Raw genomic sequence first — 21703 nt, forward strand, 5'->3', positions numbered from 1 at the left:
GCCTGATAAGAGGCTCAGCAACACTTTATACCAGCAGCATTACCACGCTGTTCTTCCACTGGAGTTGTCCCGCTTAGGACCCGGTGCTATCTCTATCTCCAACACTGTTGGCAAGACGAGGCAATTTACCGAGGTTAGAGTCTAATCATGCTAGCTAATACAACTCATTGTATATTTTGTGTTATCACACATTTGATAACCTGTTTGGGTGTACCCAAGGAGGGAATTGGCGGAATACGTCTACGTGAATGTAAATACGACTAGGTAATCTAGGTGCAAATTATGTAAATATATTGATTAGATATTTCTCAAAATATTGTTAGGCTTTAACACAGCGGTCAGATATCCAGCGTTAAACTATTAATAAGCTGTTGATTGGGTTTGCTCCGATTCCCAGTCTCAGTACACATTGAGAAAACAAGCAAATATTTGTCTCTCTTCTTGGCGCTTTTCTCAGTGTGAATTCACCAGAACTCATAATGCAGCCGGAGACTCAGTGGCCTCTCCCTCTACTCCATATTCTCTTCCTCTCCTCTCCTCTCTACTTCTGCTGAACAAAAATCTAAACGCAACGTTGGTCCCATGTTTCATGAGCTGAAATAAAAGATCACAGAATTGTTTCAGAAGCACAAAAAGCTTAGTTCTCTCAAATGTTGTGCTCAAATTTGCTTACATCCCTGTTAGTGAGAATTTCTACCTTGCCAAGATAATCATCCACCTGACAGGTGTGGAATATCAAGAAGCTGAAAACAGCATGATCATTACACAGATGCACCTTGTGCCAGGGTCAATAAAAGGCCACTCTAAAATGTGCAGTTTTGTCACACAACACAATGCCACAAATGTCAAGTTGAGGGAGTGTGCAATTGGCATGCTGACTACAGGAAAGCCGTTTGTCCACCAAAGCTGTTGCATGTTAATTTCTCTACCATAAGCCACCTCCGTCGTCATTTTAGAGAATTTGGCATTACGTCCAACTGGCCTCACAACCAGAACGCATGTATGGCGGCGTGTGGGCAACCGGTTTGCTGATGTCAACGTTGTGAACAGAGTGCCCCATGGTGGTGGTGGGGTTATGGTATGGGCAAGCATAAGCTACGGACAACAAACATAATTGCATTTTATCTATTCAATTTGAATGCACAGATACCGTGACGACATCCTGAGGCCCATTGTCGTGACATTCATCTGCCGCCATCACCTCACATTCCAGAGTGATAATGCATGGCCCCATGTCACAAGGATCTATACACAATTCCTGGAGCAGAAAATGTCCCTGTTCTTCCATGGCCTGCATACTCACCAGACATGTCACCCATTGAGCATGTTTGGGATTCTCTGGATCAATGTGTACGACAGAGTGTTTCAGTTCCCGCCAATATCCAGCAACTTCGCACAGCGGGACAACATTCCACAAGCAACAGCCTGATCAACTCTATGCGAAGGATATGTGTCGCATTGCATGAGGCAAATGGTGGTCACACCAGATACTGGACTGGTTTTCTGATCCACACCCCTACTTTGATTTTTTAAGGTCTGTGACCAACATGCATATCTGTATTCTCAGCCATTGAAATCTGTAGATTAAGACCTACTTCATTTATTTCACTTATCTGATTTTCTTATACGAACTGTAACTCAATAAAATCTTCGAAATTGTTGCATGTTGCGTTTATATTTTTGTTCAGTAAACCTCTACCTCCCTCTCGGAATATGCCTCTCCTTTCTCTCTCTTACCTAAAGTCCTAAAACAATTCAAAAGGCCTTGCTGCCAGTCTTTAGAGGAGAAGCTACAGAGAGGTGGCATGCATGGCTGACAGTTACAGACGGATGGTGACATACACATGCCTCGACTTCCCATGACCTTGGTTGACCTGGTTAGACATAGATAAACCATCAAACTCACTGGATGAAGGCCATTGTAACGGTGAGAGGTCAGGAGTAGCAGCATTCCTCATACAAAACACAAAATTAGGCTAGACCGCGGGAGATTCACATTATAGAGCAATTGACATTTAAATGTAATTTCCGATTGAGCCGACATATGTAGTGTTTACCGTGAATAAGGTCTCCGCGAAAGTGGGGGAAAAAACAGTGCCTTTAAAAGGTGCATAGCTTGAATCTGAATGCTCATAAACCAGTTACATACGTTGTTGCTAGAAGCTTAACAGCCAGTAATAGACTTTAAAACTGGTCATACCAGGGGATGTGCTCTATACAACGGTCTCGACTGTAAAATAGTTGTTCTGTTTAACCTGGGCATAGTGTATCATGAAGAGGGAGCATTTGACCCTCAATGATTGAGACAGTGAACGTTCCCTTGGAAACTGTAGTGTACTCTTACTGCCCTCTAGTGAAAAATTACACACAGTCACAGAGTACCATAGTAATACTGTATAGGGATCCAAACTGGTGGGGGGGGGGGGCAAAGAAGGTGAGAAGGCGGAAACTAGCGTGATGTGTAGTATAGAGCTATGCAGGATGTCAACTGGATGACCCATTTAAGGTTTAAAACCACTAATTTCTCCAACATGTGAAGCTGAAGTACAGTTGTAAAGAAAACACTACTGTTTCTAAAACAAGGCAAAGACCAAACAGGGTTAAAGCATCTATAGTAGTTATGCATTGTATTTGTATAGGGTCATTTCACATGTATAATACAGTCATTACAAAAGTATTTACACAAAATATATATATAATTCTTGATCCACTGTTCAATTTAGGCACAAATTAAGCGAACAAAATGCATTCCTATGATTTAGTGACGTACGCACTTTTGCTAAATAATTTTACAAACCATTCTGTAAACAGTTCCATCATCCAGTTGATAGTCCAATGGATACCGTGCCATCTATACATAAATAAATACTGTTTCAAGGTGCAAATGTGCAACCAAAACAAGAACACAAACGTCATAGTATAGTCAAGGTCTACAAAGACCAAGCTTAACATTTTGTGACAGGTAAAAAGCTGTCCATTTCAGGAGAGTTGTAACTACAAAAACACAAGTCCCAAACTTCCCTGGTTGTCCAGAAAAATTTGATTCTGGGAATCTTTCAACCAGGATTTCTGGAATTCTGCAACTCTACTAGGGAATACTAGGAGAAGAGAAGCCTCCGGCAGATCATGATGATCCAGACATTTAAAAAAAAAGGACAACACCGCATGAATTTAATAAAATATCACTACAAATACTTAGCGCAATGCAAAATAAAATGAGCAAGACGTAGATGTCTATGTACAGGTATGAAGGTGTTATGGCAGTGTTTCCTAAACTCATTCCTCGGTACCCCAAGGGGTGCAAGATTTGTTTTGCCGTAACACTATACAGCTTATTCAAAAGATCAAATCTTAATGATTAGCTGATTATTTGAAATCAGCTGTGTAGTGCTAGGGTAAAAGCCAAAATGGGTACCCCTTGGGGTCCCCGAGGACAGAGTTTGGGAAACCCTGTGTTATGAAATCCTTACATACAGTGCCTTTGGAAAGTATTCAGACCTCTTGACGTTTTAAAATGGATTAAATAAACAAATCCTCAGCAATCTACACACAATACCCCATAATGACGAAGCAAAAAAAACAGGTTTTTAGAAATGTTTGCAAATTTATACAAAAATTAAAACAGAAATACCTTATTTACTTAAGTGTTCAGACCCTTTGCTATGAGACTCAAAATTGAGCTCAGGTGCATCCTGTTTCCAATGATCATCCTTGAGATGTTTCTACAACTTGAATCGAGTCCAATTGATTGGACATGATTTGGAAAGGCTCACACCTGTCTATATAAGGACCTATAGTTGACTGTGCATGTCAGAGCTAAAACCAAGCCTTGAGGTCGTAGGAATTGTGTTGAGACACAGATCTGGGGAAGGGTACCAAAAAATTTCTGCAGCATTGAAGGTCCCCAACTGGCTCAGTTGGTAGAGCATGGTGTTTGCAACGCCAGGGTTGTGGGTTCGATTCCCACGGGGGACCAGTACGGAGAAAAGAAAATGTATGAAATGTATGCATTCACTACTGTAAGTCGCTCTGGATAAGAGCGTCTGCTAAATGACTAAAATGTAAATGTAAACACAGTGGCCTCCATTCTTAAATGGAAGAAGTTTGGAACTAACAAGACTGTTATCCGATGGTCACTCTGACAGAGTTCCTTTCTGGAGATGGGAGAACCTTCCAGAAGGACAACCATCTCTGTAGCACTCCACCAATCAGGCCTTTATGGTAGAGCAGCCAGATGGAAGTCACTGCTCAGTAAAAGGCACATGACAGCTCGCTTAGAGTTTGTCAAAAGGCACCTAAAGACTCTCAGACCATGAGAAACAAGATTCTCTGGTCAGATGAAACCATGATTCAACTATTGGCCTGAATGCCAAGTGTCATGTCTGGAGGAAACCTGGCAGCATGATGGTGGCAGCATCATGCTGTGGGGATATTTTTCAGCGGTAGGGACTGGGAGACTAGTCAGGATCGAGGCAAAGACGAACAGATTAAGGTACAGAGATCCTTGATGAAAACCTGCTCCAGAGCGCTAAGGACCTCAAGACTGAGGCAAAGGTTCACCTTCCAACAGGACAACGACCCATAATCACACAGCCAAGACAATGCAGGAGTGACTTCGGGACAAGTCTCTGAATATCCTTGAGTGGCCCAAACAGAGCTCGGACTTGAACCCAATCAAACATCTCTGGAGGGACCTGAAAATAGCTGTGCGGCAACACTTCCCATCCAACCTGACAGAGCTTGAGAGGAATGGGAGAAACTCCCCAAATACAGGTGTGTCAAGCTTGTAGCGTCCTACCCAAGAAGACTCAAGGCTGTAATTGCTGCCAAAGGTGCTTCAACAAAGTACTTTGTAAATTGTCTGGATACAATTTAATCAATTTTATAATAACGCTGTAACCTAACAAAATGTGGAAAAAGTGAAAGGGTGTGAATACTTTCCAAAGGCACTGTAGCTCAGTACCATTCAAATAAAGTGTGATCCAGCTAAAGCCTTTACCCAAGGTTTTGAGGAATCATGTAGACAATCTAATGCTACCTATGCCATCTAGGCATGTACACAAATTAAGAATGAATTCATATTTCAACTTCTTATAATACAAATTAAAATGTGACTTTTAGCTATGAATCATAGTGGCACACTATCAATACACAAGGCAATGGAACTGAACGTTTTTCTTTGAAAAGTGAAGAGTGTATGTGTGCCTATATATGTATTCAGGACAGAAAATAGATCTTTCCTACATCAAACTGTACTAGACTCTGCAGTATCCGAAAGTAGATGGAGACTGTCTGTTCAATGTTTCTTCATGGTAGAGATAAGAGCAGAAATGTGGACAATAAAGATTTTTGTCTAATAATGTATTGGCAGGCAGTCTCCCCTCTCAGTACTAACCAGGCCTGACCCTGAACAGGGTGTTATGGCCACAAGCAATTAACCAAAAAAAATGTTTTACCCAGTTTTCTCCCCGAATTAGGTCCCTTGGCATCTCTGCAACTCCTCAATGGGCTCGGGAGAGGCAAAGGCCAAGTCATGAGTCCTCCGAAACATGACCCGCCTGGCTACCTTCTTCTTACCACACCGCCTGCTTGACCCGGATGTCAGCCGCACCAATGTGTTCAATTGACGACGGGATTCAGCTTGCAGGTGCCAGGCCCTGTCACAAGGAGTTGCTATAGCATGATGAGCCAAGGAAAGCCCCACCGGCCAAACCCTCCGTTACCCCTAACGGTGCTGGGCCAATTGTGCGCCCTCCTATGGGACTCCCGTTCACGGTCCGTTGTGACAAAGCCTGGGATCTCTTGTTTAAAACACAGGGTGGAAAAAAAATGTAATCATGCACATTTCTCAGATTAATTTAACGGATAGACAGTCCATTCAGTAGTAGGTTACTTACTCCGGCCCTAGATGGACTGTAGAGGGGCAGGTTTGGTGGTACAGTGAGACCTGTCGTAACCAGTATAAATCTTACTGGTTCCCAGTAGGGCTGTGACAATACCAGTATCACAAAAAGATGTCCATGACAAAATGAAAACACGAAGCAGATCTAACTCTGGTCCTTTAATAACCTGCTGTATGCAAGATATTGTTTGCCACAGCTTGGAAAAAAAATAAGTTTGATTCCAACATCAGGGATGTTTTCCTAAACAAGTTAAATCCACTTTGTGTTTTGTTTTCTTGCCATGATACTAACGAGTATGGCAATACTGGTATCATCCCGGCCCTAGTTCCCAGTCCAGCCTCTTCACTGGTACGCGTGCATGCGGCGCTCAGCAGCTGCCGCTAACTTTCTGCGTCGCAGGGTCATAGAGTCTAAAACTGAGCCTGCTGGGATGTCATCCTCAAGAGAGGGCAGACCATCGTACTCATCATCGTCGTTCATAGCAGCAGCATTTTCCTCTGGGCTCTTGCTCAGATATCTCCTGAGAGGGGCGCAGGAGGAGAGGAGTTGGTTTTAGTTTTTAAGACCTCTGCTGGGTTCTTAGGGTTATGGTTGAGCCAGGATGTGGAGATGAAGCTAGGACTAAGGTTGAGGCTAGAGTTGAACTGGGATGTGGACATGAAGCTAGGGTTAGGGTTGAGGTTGAGGCTAGGGTTGAGCCGGGACGTGGACATGAAGCTAGGGTTAGGGTTGAGGCTAGGGTTGTGGTTGAGGCTAGGGTTAGGATTGTGGTTGAGGGTTAGGGTTGAGGCTAGAGTTAGGGTTGTGGTTGAGGCTAGGGTTAAGGTTGAGCCGGAATGTGGACATGAAGCTAGGGTGGTATTTAATATTGGCTTATTTTAAAAAAATACTTTAGCTCAGATTGATTTAGCTTGCCTGGTGCAATGGAACCAATAGAATAGTCCCAAAAGTGCAACTGCAGACCCTGCCCATCTGGCAAAAAGTATTTGAAAGAAGACAAGTACTATTTAAAGCCAGGCGTGTTAATGTCCTGGTGCCAGGGGACATGGCTATCGGTGAGCTAATGGGGTCAGTGCTGGTCAGAGCCTCATGATCAGGGCGCATTATTACCATCAACAGGAACATGAGAAACACAATGAGCTGAATGGAATAGAGCAGCATGAAAGGTGAAAAGCACAGGCTACGACCCCTGTAGCATACAGGACCAAATATTCTAATAGACAAGTGGGCACAAACAGAGCATAGAAAGGTAGTAAATATGATAAAATAGACAATTTGCGTCATTCGCAACATCCATAATAGATTAATTTGAAATCCAGGCTAGCAGGTTAGGAACTGGAAGTGTTCCATTGAAGTCAGTGCTTTCTTTTTAACTTTAAATAAGCAGATCCAGTACCTCTGTGCTCGTAGCAGTAGCTCATCTTTCCTCTGTAGCAGTATCTTCTGTCTCTCCTCGGCTGACTTGGAGAAGCGGCTGCCTCTGACCTCAAAGTCCTCCACCTCGGGGGTCACGAACTCTGAACTCCCGCTGGCCCCACCCACATCTTGTGGGGAGGGGTTGACCTGGGAGGCAGAGTGGTCCACAGGCTGGAGGGAGACAGCAGACATTTTAAGCAGACCTGGAAGTCAGGTATGCTCTAAACTTACTGTGTAAGTCAAGTGTCCCAAGAAGGCTTTTCAAGTCATTTTGGGTATCGGCTCATGGGATGAATTGACCCTGAACTATATTTTAGCCCTTCCTTATGTTAATGTCACATCCAAGGAGACCACATAAGCACCCACACAACCAGCGTGTGGAGTTCCCTGTAGCAGTGTGGGACTGACTGACCTGTATGGGGAAAGGAACCACGATGCGTCCGTCCAGGATGTTGTCAGTGGTGACCTCCACAGAGCGGGTCAGCTGCAGATCCTGTAGCACAAGATGGTAGGGAACCTCCGGAAACATCTCCCCGATCTGATGGGCCTAAAGATAGCGAGAGAGGAGATGTATCATTATTTCAAACATCTAATGTAGCCTCCTTTCTTTACCTTCTTATATTCATTGTTACTGCCATGAGAGAATAGGACAAGTGAAAGTTAACAAGAATAGAATGAGACACTGGTAAAAAAAAAAAAAATGGATGGACCCCATGAACACTGACCATGGCATTGAGCTGGGAGTTGTTGACCTGTTGTACGATGCCCAGGATGTTGGTTGTGTGCATCACTTCCACAGAGAAACTGGGCAGCCAGCTGGCAATGCGAGAACCTAGTAGGGGTGAAATGCATGCACGGTCAAGCTCATTAGATATTCATGGAGAGGTGTCCTATCTAATCTGTGTATGGATTTAGAGTGTTGAGAGAAAAGCCTGAATAGTCGCCAACTGTGTCAGAGTAACCACTGAGAGGATGTCTATCTGCATATTTTATGGGTGTTACTCTAGGCCCTAAAGATACTGAGGCCTGATCCAGAAAACTAAAACTAGTAGGGACTACAGATGTCATTTCGTTTCATAGCCAACACTGACACATTTACATTGATGAGTAAAGCATTTGACAGGGTTAACTACTGTAATCAAAAATATCCTGTCAATGGGGGTGAGGCCTGAAATAGTCCCATGGGTTTGGGACTTTCTCTCTGACAGGAGACAACAGGTCATTATGGTGCCACATCTGAATGGGAGTCCCTCATGTGGGGTGGCCCAGGGGACCCTCCTTGGCCCGGTCCTTTTCCTTGCCCTCATCAATGACGCTGAACATGAAGCTGCCAACCCTGTGTGGAAATATATATTTTCTAGATATGTGGTAGTAGAGTAGTGGCCTGAGGGAACACACTTAATGTATTGTGTAAAGTGTTATGAAATGTAATGTAATATTTGAAGTTGTATATAACGGCCTTAATGTTGCTGGGCACCAGGAAGAGTAGCTGCTGCCTTGGCAGGAACTAATGGGGATCCTTAATAAATACAAATACAAAGCTGCCACCCACACCATGTCTTTATAGTATTGTTGTTATTAAGAACACCTGCTCTTTCCATGACATAGACTGACCAATGGCTGCACCATTGAGAGCATCCTGACTAGCTGCATCACCGCAACTGCTCGGCATCCGACCGCAAGATGCTACAGAGGGTAATGTGTATGGCCCATTTCATCACTGGGGCCGAGATCACTGCATTCCAGGACCTCTATACCAGGTGGTGTCAGAGGAAGGCCCTAAAAATTGTCAAAGACTTCAGCCACCCAAGTCGTAGATGGTTCTTTCTCTCCGTTTCCGCACGGCAAGCGGTACCGGAAAGCCAAGTCTGGTACCAAAAGGCTTCTTAACAGCTTCAACCCCCAAGCCATAAGACTGCTGAACAGTTAATCAAATGGCTACACGGACTATTTACATTGACACCCTTATTTTATTATTATTTTTTGCACTCACTCTTGCACAGGCTTGATGTACACTCAGTGGACTCCACACACACACACACACACACATACACTCACATATACTACACTGACACACATTACTACTCTGTTATTATCTATGCCTAGTCACTTTAACCCAACCTACATGTACATATTACCTCTACCTCGTACCCCCGCATATTGACTCGGTAGCCCTTGTATACAGCCTAGTTATTGCTATTTTATTGTGTGTTACTATTTTTCCTTTAGTTTATTTAGATGGTTTTTTTTGGTTTTTTTAACTCTGCATTGTTGGTTAAGGGCTTGTAAGTAAGCAGGTCTACACCTGTTGTATTTGGTGCATGTGACAAATAAAATTTGACGTAACTTGTTAAATCCACTTCAAATCGGTGTAGATGAAGGGGAGGAGACAGGTTAAAGAAGGATTTTTAAGTCTTGAGACAATTGAGAGATGGATGGTGTATGTGTGCCATTCAGAGGGTAAATGGGCAAGACAAAATATTTAAGTGTTTTTTAACGGGGTATGGTAGTAGGTGGCAGGCACCCCGGTTTGTGTCAAGAACTGCAACACTGCCGGGTTTTCACACTCAACAGTTTCCTGTGTATCAAGAATGGTCCACCATCCAAATGACATCCAGCCAACTTGACACAACTGTGGGAAGCATTGGAGTCAACATGGACCAGCATCCCTGTGGAACGCTTTCGACACCTTGTAGAGTCCATGCCCTGACGAATGGAGGCTGTTCTGAGGGCAAAGGGGGGGGGTGCAACTCAATATTAGGAATGCGCTCTTAATGTTTTGTACACTCAGTACTTGTATTATATTGAAAGTGTTTTACTGGTTTAGGATTTTACTATTTGATAATGATTTAATTATTCATGTTATGAATGTAAATTGGTGTACAATTCAGTCTGACTGTGAGAAACCAATAAAACCTATCTACTTATTTACATACTTTTAAAGAGCAAAAATATGTACGCAAAGGAATGTTCTAGAATATTGGACCGTTGGCTTTGATACTTTTAGACTTCTCAGCGCGGCTCAAGCAATTTCTCCAACTGTCAACACACTCAAATGAATATAGAGGACACATACCGGAGATACGTTGGTTGGGAACTTAGTGCATCCCCCGCAGACGGTGGTCTCAGAAACGCATAGCTATGTCACAATGGGATGCGGGACTATGATTTACACTTAAGCCTAAATGTTGATTAATATGTCCTGTCCCTGTGAAATAAATTGGTTCTGATTCTGAGTGCTAGTAAAAAAGTAGAAAAGTGAGTATACTGGGTGAGTGTTGGGGCCTCACCGTCAAAGTGGAAGAAGTGGTTGTGCTGGTTGAGGTGTGGCCTTGCCTCTGGCCCGGGGCCTCCAGGGCCCATGTTGTCTTCCAGCATGGGCTCCCTCTGCCTCTCCTCTCGCTCTCCTCCAGCCCCCTCGCTGATGTTCAGAGACATACGGCACGTGGGACACGACGTGTCCTGCTCCAACCAGGAACGCAGGCAAGAGCTGGGCACACAAAAACACACTGTTAATAGTGACCATAATAATGCTTTGATTTTATGTAGCACTAGGCACATAATGTTAAATCATGATAATGGACTGGAGTTATTACCGTAAATTCCGGACTATAAGCCGCAACTTTTTTCCCAGCTTTGAACCTCGCAGCTTAAACAATGACGCGGCTAATATATGGATTTTTCCCGCTTTCAATTTATTTTTTTATTTTTTAAAACACATTCTGTGACGTGCTCAGTTTTTTAGCGGCATGAAGCTTTCATTAGACCAATGAAATTGCCGAACGGGTTAAGGTCAAACAACTTTTTTTCTTTACTGTTTAGATTAAATCAAGCGCTCTCAAGCTTCCCATCATTCTGATTACGGTAGTCATTTTGTCACCCTCATCATGGCAAAGACAAGGAGAAATGCATATGATGCAGCTTTCAAGTTGAAGGCGATTGATCTGGCTGTTGGAAAAGGAAATAGAGCTGCTGCACGGGAGCTTGGTCTTAATGAGTCGATAATAAGACGTTGGAAACAGCAGCGTGAGGAATTGACTCAGTGCAAAAAGACAACTAAAGCTTACTGCTAATTTTACATTTTTTGTTACAAGCCGTGTTTCGTTAAAGCCTATTTATTTTTGTTACAAGCCATGTTTCGTTAAAGCCTGTGTAAAGTTAATTTGTTTCAATGTACCGGTAGGCACCTGCGGCTTATAGACATGTGCGGCTTATTTATGTTCAAAATAAAAAAAATGTTAATTCAGTGGGTGCGGCTTATATTCAGGTGCGCTTAATAGTCCGGAAATTACGGTATGTATAGCAGAATAGATAGTTGTTGTGGTTGCTGAAATGCGCACTGCATGGGGGTTAAGCGTTTTTGCATATCTGCTCACTTGTGGAAGAGATGTCCACAGGGCAGTTTGCGTGCTGTCATCATGGAGTCCCAGCAGATAGCACAGTCATCATTGTTTGCTACCAGCTCATCAGAGGTGGCCACAGCAAACCTGCAATCAACAATATACTTAGAACAATACTTTGTCCATTTTCTTTTCAGATCATGGAAATTAATCCTTTGCTTTCAACCTTTTGCCTTCAAATATGCCCCAGAGCATAGATGGATACAGCTATAACACAATGTAATGTAAATAAATACAGGTACTGTTCAGTATGTAGAAAGATAAAGCTAGCTGACTGAGCAACAAACCTGGCCTCCATGTTGTTGATGACATGGAGGTAGTTCTTGTGGCGACGGATTCTCTTCTGCACCTCATGGAACAGGTAACGCAGCTGCATGAAGATCACCAGGCTGGCCATAGAGAGCCAGATGTTACCAAACAGCTGAGAGGAGAAGGGGAGAAGAGGGAGAGAAAAAGGAGAAGAGCAGAGGAGAGGATAAGAGAAAGAGTTGGTAGAAAGAAGATATTCTGGTTACAACATGAAGGGACCTATAGATAAATGGACACTAGTAACGACCCTAGTAACGACCCTAGTAACGACCCTAGTAACAAGTCAAATAGGGACATGCCACTCTTGTGCAGTTGTTTTGTGTGAAAGTGAGTGGATGTGAGAATGGGTGTTGAACTCACCAGCATGTGGATGTGGTGCATGAGGTCCAGCCCCAGGAGAGCCAGCTCCATCACAAAGTCAGTGTAGTAAACGTAGGATCCTTTACTCTCCCAGGTGCCCTCATGGTTCAAGTCCCACAGGTGGATAGAGTACCTGGAGGGAGCAGGAACAGGTGTTCAGTGCGTGCGTGCGGCCTTTTCAGATTGTTACAGGCTTTGGATTTTCCATTTATATTTCGAGGTTGGACGTTAGCACGTGGGGCGCACAGACAGTTTGTGTTACACCTGTGCTGGTTTGTCATCTTGTTAGTGGGAAGGTGTTTCACCTGTGCTGGCCCAGGTGATTTTTAAGAGTGGCTGGCCCATGGCTCCAGTTGTCTGGAGAGATGTGGAAGGTCAACTCCCAATTAGATTTCTAGACAAACAATCCTTTATCTGATCTTCCCCGTTTTTGTTTTGCGCCAACATTTTGGTTTGCTTCCTGTCTGAGTTTGGTGTGGGCTTTTCTTTTATTTGCCTCTTAGTGGGCACATTTAGTGGGTGCTCATGGTGGGTGTCTTTTAGGTCCCAGTTGTTGTTGCTATGCAACTTTCAGTGGACAGCTCCAAGAGTATCTTTCAGAACCCCACCTGTTTCATTTTGTTTGATGTCAGTGACTCTTTGTTAGTTCCCCCTTCTGTTTGAGTGCCATGTTTGGTTTTCTTGCTGGGGAACGTTAACAAGATCTACCACCAGTTGGTAATGAGTTTATACAAGATATACAATATTTTGGCAATTGCCTGCACAATCACTTACCGGATAATGACATGTCCAGTTCTAACGGACACCAGCATACACTGAAAGGAAACATAAGAAAACAATAGTCTGGTTAGATAATGGGGAGCATCATCAGATAAGACCATGATGTATACATTAAAAACAGGCAGATAAGCACTACACCGCAAATGTTTATCCATATAGAAAAGAGAAACCAAGGCAAGAGGACCCAATAGACTTTTTAAATGTCGCCTCCATCTCAAAATGCATTGGAGAAACATTCCTCTCCTGAGGCGAGGAGAGAAGACACGATGAATCAAGGAAAAACAGTTGAGATCCACCTGGGGAGCGAGCTCCAGGCCTCCTACCTCAGCGGCCATGAAGGCGACGGTGTGCATGCCATGGGGATTTCCCAGCAGACCACAGAGCAGAGCCAGGCCACAGCAGGTCAGCAGCATACCCACCAGCAGGGTCAGAACCCTCACATGGCTGCCCATAGGAGTGGTGGGTGAGAATGACAGCTGTAACAACACACACAAGACTCAGTGATAAAGTACGATACTGCCGTGGATGATAATAGAATATCATAACATTAAAAATCCTAATCATGAACCGGGGAAATTAGAGTTTGTTTTACAAAACAAAGACACTAATGATTAGCCTTAAAGATATTGGCTAAATACAAATGATAAAACAATATTGTGACTTATTGTTTGCCAGAAGAGGATAACTCCTATATTGGACTATTGAAAACGAACATATTCAAAGCGGTCCTTGCAGAGCTGGACCATGAGGTGCATGAAGACGAGGACAGCGAACCACAGACACCACATCACCACCTCCTCCACCGTCTGAACGTTGAGCACCCCGAAGATAAAGATAAACTTGTAGAAGATGAAGTTCCAGAACTTGTCCTTCAGGTGCTGTATAGAGAGAGAAAGCAGCCAGGGCAGATAGGCCGTTAAAACATTTGATTTAGTCGCAATAGCTTTCTTGTTTTGAGTAAGGCTTGTTGACATATATTTTACATTTGTATCCAAAAGCATAATTGAGCAATGATTTATCAAAGATTGGCATATTTATTACGTTTTGGCCTTATCCAGGCCTCTCGTCTGGGTTTTGTGAGGAATCACTCATTGCCTAAATTGGGTAGGATTTAATTCAGCTGCATAATAAAATGTTTATGATAGTGGCCTCTATCTTAGCATGCATATCTCAATGACTACTAATGAAATGACATTCCCATTATACCCCAGTTAAAGGGGACCTGGCAGTTTGCAGTAAGGGTTTCAAGGAAAAACATTAGGCTACCTGGTTAATGAATGACATTACCTAGAAAAACAAAACATATTCCTACTTACCTGTTTTTCACTGACACGGAGCGGCCCAAAGACAACGCACTGGATCACCTTTGCAATCAGCATCAGGACACAACAGGTTGTATTCACCATCACCTGATCAACATGACATATTGAATTGAAAGTTAAATCAGCCAACAAATGAAACAGCAAATTGACACTATCCCAAATCCATTATTTCAATATCAAGGTAAAAGTTTGTCCCAGGTTACGAAAGTCTCAATCGCGATGGTTTTGTTATTTTTCAGCACAATATCTAGCGGACTAATCTCCGCGGTACAGGAAGTTTCTGATGAACTTCACCAACAGCGTTGAGCCAAGACCAGGATTTCTGGAATACACTGTGCAAAGTCAAAAGTTTGGACACACCTACTCATTCAAGGGCTTTCTTTATTTTTACTATTTTCTACATTGTAGAATAATAGTGAAGACATCAAAACGATGAAGTAACACATATGGAATCATGTAGTAAGAAAAACTAAATAAAAAAAGTGTTAAACAACTTTAAATATACACTGCTCCAAAAAATAAAGGGAACACTTAAACAACACAATGTAACTCCAAGTCAATCACACTTCTGTGAAATCAAACTGTCCACTTAGGAAGCAACACTGATTGACAATAAATTTCACATGCTGTTGTGCAAATGGAATAGACAACAGGTGGAAATTATAGGCAATTAGCAAGACACCCCCCAATAAAGGAGTGATTCTGCAGGTGGTGACCATAGACCACTTCTCAGTTCCTATGCTTCCTGGCTGATGTTTTGGTCACTTTTGAATGCTGGTGGTGCTTTCACTCTAGTGGTAGCATGAGACGGAGTCTACAACCCACACAAGTGGCTCAGGTAGTGCAGCTCATCCAGGATGGCACATCAATGCGAGCTGTGGCAAGAAGGTTTGCTGTGTCTGTCAGCGTAGTGTCCAGAGCATGGAGGCGCTACCAGGAGACATGGAGGAGGCCGTAGGAGGGCAACAACCCAGCAGCAGGACCGCTACCTCCGCCTTTGTGCAAGGAGGACCAGGAGAAGCACTGCCAGAGCCCTGCAAAATGACCTCCAGCAGGCCACAAATGTGCATGCTCAAACGGTCAGAAACAGACTCCATGAGGGTGGTATGAGGGCCCGACGTCCACAGGTGGGGGTTGTGCTTACAGCCCAACACCGTGCAGGACGTTTGGCATTTGCCAGAGAACACCAAGATTGGCAAATTCGCCACTGGCGCCCTGTGCTCTTCACAGATGAAAGCAGGTTCACACTGAGCACGTGACAGACGTGACAGAGTCTGGAGACGCCGTGGAGAACGTTCTGCTGCCTGCAACATCCTCCAGCATGACCGGTTTGGCGGTGGGTCAGTCATGGTGTGGGGTGGCATTTCTTTGGGGGGCCACACAGCCCTCCATGTGCTCGCCAGAGGTAGCCTGACTGCCATTAGGTACCGAGATGAGATCCTCAGACCCCTTGTGAGACCATATGCTGGTGCGGTTGGCCCTGGGTTCCTCCTAATGCAAGACAATGCTATACCTCATGTGGCTGGAGTGTGTCAGCAGTTCCTGCAAGAGGAAGGCATTGATGCTATGGACTGGCCCACCCGTTCCCCAGACCTGAATCCAATTGAGCACATCTGGGACATCATGTCTCGCTCCATCCACCAATGCCACGTTGCACCACAGACTGTCCAGGAGTTGGCGGATGCTTTAGTCCAGGTCTGTGAGGAGATCCCTCAGGAGACCATCCACCATCTCATCAGGAGCATGCCCAGGCGTTGTAGGGAGGTCATACAGGCACGTGGAGGCCACACACAGTACTGAGCCTGATTTTGACTTGTTTTAAGGACATTACATCAAAGTTGGATCAGCCTGTAGTGTGGTTTTCCACTTTAATTTTGAGTGTGACTCCAAATCCAGACCTCCATGGGTTGATAAATTGGATTTCCATTGATTATTTGTGTGATTTTGTTGTCAGCAAAATTAAAAATTCAACTATGTAAAGAAAAAAGTATTTAATAAGATTATTTCTTTCATTCAGATGTAGGATGTGTTGTTTAAGTGTTCCCTTTATTTTTTTGAGCAGTGTATTTTATATTTGAGATTCTTCAAAGTAGCCACCCTTTGCCTTGATGACAACTTTGTACACTCTTGCCATTCTCTCAACCAGCTTCATTAGGTAGTCACCTTGAATGCATTTCAATTAAAAAGGTGTGCATTGTTAAAAGTTAATTTGGGGAATTTATTTCCTTCTTAATGTGTTTGAGCCAATCAGTTGTGTTGTGACAAGGTAGGGTTGGTATACAGAAGATCGCCCTATTTGGTAAAAGACCAAGTCCATATTTTGGCAAGAACAGCTCAAATAAGCAAAGAGAAATGACAGTCCATCATTACTTTAAGACATGAAGATCAGTCAATCCGGAAAATTTCAAGAACTTTGAAAGTTTCTTCAAGTGCAGTTGCAAAAACCATCAAGAGCTATAATGAAACTGGCTCTCATGAGAACCGCCACAGGAAAGGAAGATCCAGAGTTACTTCTGCTGCAAAGGATAAGTTCATTAGAGTTACCAGCCTCAGAAATCGGCAATTAACTGGACCTCAGAATGCAGCCCAAATAAATGTGTTCAGAGTTCAAGTAACAGACATCAACTGTTCAGAGGAGACTGCGTGAATCAGGCCATCATGGCCGAATTCCTGCAAAGAAACCACTACTAAAGGACAGCAATAAGAAGAAGAAACTTGCTTGGGCCAAGAAACATGAGCAATGGACATTAGACCGGTGGAAATCTGTCCTTTGGTCTGATGAGTACAAATTTGAGATTTTTGGTTCCAACTGCCGTGTCTTTGTGAGACGCAGAGTACGTGAACGGATGATCTCCACATGTGTGGTTCCCACCGTGAAGCATGGAGGAGGAGGTGCGATGGTGTGTGTCTGTGATTTATTTCAAATTCAAGGCACATTTAACCAGCATAGCTACCACAGCATTCTGCAGCGATACGCCATCCCATCTGGTTTGCGCTAAGTGGGACTATGATTTGTATTTCAACAGAACAATGACCCAAAACACACCTCCTGGATGTGTAAGGGCTATTTGACCAAGGAGAGTGATGGAGTGCTGCATCAGATGACCTGGCCTCCACAATCACCCAACCTCAAGCCAATTGAGATGGTTTGGGGTGAGTTGGACCACAGAGTGAAAGAAAAGCAGCCAACAAGTGCTCAGCATATGTGGGAACTCATTCAAGACAGTTTGAAAAGCATTCCAGGTGACTACCTCATGAAGCTGGTTTCAGAGAAGGCCAAGAGTGTACCAAGCTGTTACCAAGTCAAAGGGTGGCTACATTGAAGAATCTCAAATATATTTTGATTTGTTTATCACTTTTTTGGTTACTACATGATTCCATGGTGTGGTATTTCATAGTTTTGATGTCTTCATTATTATTCTACAATGTAGAAAATAGTAAAAATAAAGAAAAACCCTTGAATAAGTAGGTGTGTCCAAACGTTTGACTGTTACTGTAGCTCGGACTATATCGATTCACCCAAGGTTAATACTTAAAAAAATATTTAACACCCACCTTGTACCTGTTTGTCCTCTGTAGATGCGTGCCTTTGTTTACTAAAATCTATACTTTTTCAATAAACATTAATCAAATACCACCACTGACTATTTCATTGTTGAGATTCAATGGGCACAAGCGCATTTACACTGAGTTGCCATCTTAGAGCAACACCAATGAGCAATCAGTCTGTAGTTGTATTTGATTAACCCTTTATTGAAAAAGTATGGATTTCAGCAAACAAAGAAAGGCACGCAACTACAGAGGACATACATAGGTACAAGTTGGCCGTTTCATAAGTTCTATTTTTTTGAAGTATTGACCTCAGGCAAATTGATGTAGTCGGAGCTAGATTCCGCAAAGCCTGTTCTCAGCTCCACGCCGTTGATGAAGTATATCATTAAACATCCTTTACTGTGGAGTTTAGTCCGCTACACAATAATCAGATAATTCAGTACAATTCAAAGCATGACTATCAACAAACCACAGGAGCGGAGTTTATGAACTTACCCAAACAAAAACAGTGTCTGAGACCAGGTACAACCGGACAGTGGCTGCCACATCGCTAAGGCTGGTGATTGGGTCCTCATCAACATCATCACTTTCTACAGGAGTACTGCTCTGTGTCTGTGTGTACTCTACTGGCTCTGTGACAGTACAGTATCCACTCAATATTGACCCAGTGAGAAATACAGCACTCAGAGCTGTGTATGTCTGCAAACTGGGCCATGGAAATCTCTCCAAAAACAGCAAAGGCATATTGACTGGTGCAAGGTTTGCCACTTTGGAAAATTCAGATAAAACGTATTGAGTGAACACCTACTATTTCGAGAGATTTTTTATCAACTAGTGATTTAAAGCTGCAATGTCACTTTTGGAAGACCCCACCAAATACACATAGAAATTTAAGTAATAGATATGTAATTCTCATTGAAAGCAAGTCCAAGAAGCGGTAGATATGTTGTGGGCGCTATATCTTTCCTTCCCGTTTTAAATGTGCTCTTTTACTTTCAGTTCAGTACACCAGCTTCAAACATATGAAAATACTATGCTTTTGGTTATTGAAAATATATTTATCGACTGTTTATATGGTACACTGACTCTGTTTTGTCACAAACTGAAATTAGGCGAACTATTAGAATTTTAGCAAGCAAGCAGGAAATGGCGCAGCGATTTATGCGCAGTGCACATTTAATTTAGCGTTACTTAGAAAACGTTAACTTCATTATCTCGTTTGTAGCTAATACAGTGGTAACGTTTGATATGTATCCTCCTTGGCTAGCTGGCTAGCTAGGTATATGGACGACTGGTAAATCAACAACAACAACAGTTTAGTTAACGTTAGCTAGCTAGTAACCAGGATTACAAACTCTGATATGACATTTCGTCCACGCTGATAACTATGTACGATGTCGCCAAATACCAACTGAAAATTGGCGTCTCTGAAAAAAAACGTCAAAACCTTAACTGTGTCGACCCTCCTATTGCATGTTGCTGTAGCAATATCTCGGAGTTTCCACCTTATTGCGTCTATTTCGGTGTACTTCCGGTTTTGGCGCATCTGGATTCCTCTCTGGATTGGCTGGATCAGGGAGCGCTCTAGTTGGCCTTTATAAAAAATATCTGAATTTGTCTGCCTGTGTGAACGCAGCCATGTTGTCTCAGCAAGGGACCTCCTTCAGAATAAGGCATCATACATACAGTGCCTTCAGAAAGTATTCATACCCATTTACTTATTCCACATTTTGTTATTTTAATTTTTTTATTTCACCTTTATTTAACCAGGTAGGCTAGTTGAGAACAAGTTCTCATTTACAACTGCGACCTGGCCAAGATAAAGCAAAGCAGTGTGACACAGACAACAATACAGCTACACATGGAATAAACAATAAACAAGCCAATAACACAATAAACAAGTCAATGACACAGTAGAAAAAAAGAAGGTCTATATACAGTGTGTGCAAATGGCGTGAGGAGGTAGGCAATAAATAGGCCATAGTAGCGAAGAATTACAATTTAGCAGATTAACACTGGAGTGATAAATGAGCAGATGATGATGGGCAAGTAGAGATACTGGTGTGCAAAAGAGCAGAAAAACAGTATGGGGATGAGGTAGGTAGATTGGGTGGGCTATTTACAGATGGACTTTGTACAGCTGCAGCGATCGGTTAGCTGCTCAGATAGCTGATGTTTAAAGTTGGTGAGGGAAATAAAAATCTCCAGCTTCAGCGATTTTTGCAATTCATTCCAGTCTCTGGCAGCAGAGAACTGGAAGGAAAGGCGGCCAAATGAGGTGTTGGCTTTGGGGATGATCAGTGAAATATACCTGCTGGAACGTGTGCTACGGGTGGGTGTTGTTATCGTGACCAGTAAACTGAGATAAGGTGGAGCTTTACCTAGCATAGACTTATAGATGACCTGGAGCCAGTGGGTCTGGCGACGAATATGTAGCGAGGGCCAGCCGAATAGAGCATATAGGTCGCAGTGGTGGGTGGTATAAGGGGATTTGGTAACAAAACGGATGCCACTGTGATAGACTGCATCCAGTTTGCTGAGTAGAGTATTGGAAGCTATTTTGTAGATGACATCGCCAAAGTTGAGGATCGGCAGGATAGTCAGTTTTACTAGGGTAAGTTTGGTGGCGTGAGTGAAGGAGGCTTTGTTGCGAAATAGAAAGCCGATTCTAGATTTGATTTTGTATTGGAGATGTTTAATATGAGTCTGGAAGGAGAGTTTACAGTCTAGCCAGACACCTAGGTATTTATAGTTGTCCACATATTCTAGGTCAGAACTGTCCAGGGTGGTGATGCTAGTCGGGGAGCGGGTGCGGGCAGCGAACGGTTGAAAAGCATGTATTTGGTTTTACTAGCGTTTAAGAGCAGTTGGAGGCCACGGAAGGAGTGTTGTATGGCATTGAAGCTCGTTTGGAGGCTAGTTAGCACAGTGTCCAAGGAAGGGCCAGAAGTATACAGAATGGTGTCATCTGCGTAGAGGTGGATCAGAGATTCACCAGCAGCAAGAGCGACATCATTGATGTATACAGAGAAAAGAGTCGGCCCGAGAATTGAACCCTGTGGTACCCCCAGAGAGACTGCCAGAGGTCCGGACAACATGCCCTCAGATTTGACACACTGAACTCTGTCTGCAAAGTAGTTGGTGAACCAGGCAAGGCAATCTTTAGAGAAACCAAGCCTATTGAGTCTGCCGATAAGAATATGGTGATTGATTGTTACAGCCTGATATTAAAATGTATTAAATAGATGTTCTTCTCACCCATCTACACACAATACGCCTATAATGACAAAGTGAAAACATGTTTTTAGAAATTTTAACACATTTATTGAAAATTAAATACAGAAATATCTCATTTACATATGTATTCACACCCCTGAGTCAATACATGTTAGAATCACCTTTGGCAGCGATTACAGCTGTGAATGTTTCTGGGTACATCACTAAGAGCTTTGCACACCTGAATTGTACAATATTTTCACATTATTATTTAAAAAAATGTTCAAGCTCTGTCAAATTGGTTGTTGATCATTGCTAGACAGCCATTTTCAAGTCTTGCCATAGATTTTCAAGCAGATTTGAGTCAAAACTGTAACTAGGCCAATCAGGAACCTTCAACGTCGTCTTGCTAAGCAGCAGTATATTTGGCCTTGTGTTTTAGTTT

General features: G+C 43.0%; 1 protein-coding gene across 2 annotated transcripts; it reads right to left on the minus strand.

Moving 5' to 3' along the window:
• Positions 1-4705: 4705 nt before the first annotated feature.
• On the minus strand, positions 4706-19595 carry amfra (autocrine motility factor receptor a). 2 transcript variants are annotated; one of them, XR_006757090.1, is made up of 14 exons: positions 18538-19595; positions 14485-14577; positions 13882-14046; positions 13492-13644; positions 13163-13203; positions 12389-12521; positions 12007-12140; positions 11696-11806; positions 10610-10809; positions 8045-8151; positions 7732-7866; positions 7300-7490; positions 5898-6423; positions 4706-5801 (listed from the first exon to the last, which is right to left on the minus strand). XR_006757090.1 is itself a non-coding variant. In XM_014125567.2 (13 exons), the coding sequence occupies exons 1-13, from the start codon at positions 18784-18786 to the stop codon at positions 6246-6248; spliced, it is 1890 nt and encodes a 629-aa protein (XP_013981042.1). In that variant the 5' UTR covers positions 18787-19595; the 3' UTR covers positions 4706-6245. The 2 variants fall into 2 exon arrangements, 1 of the variants encoding a protein (XP_013981042.1); XM_014125567.2 differs by having other exon boundaries at positions 4706-6423.
• Positions 19596-21703: the final 2108 nt, after the last annotated feature.

The sequence above is a fragment of the Salmo salar genome, chromosome ssa10 (assembly GCF_905237065.1).
Source record: "Salmo salar chromosome ssa10, Ssal_v3.1, whole genome shotgun sequence".
In the NCBI taxonomy this organism is placed as follows: domain Eukaryota; kingdom Metazoa; phylum Chordata; class Actinopteri; order Salmoniformes; family Salmonidae; genus Salmo; species Salmo salar.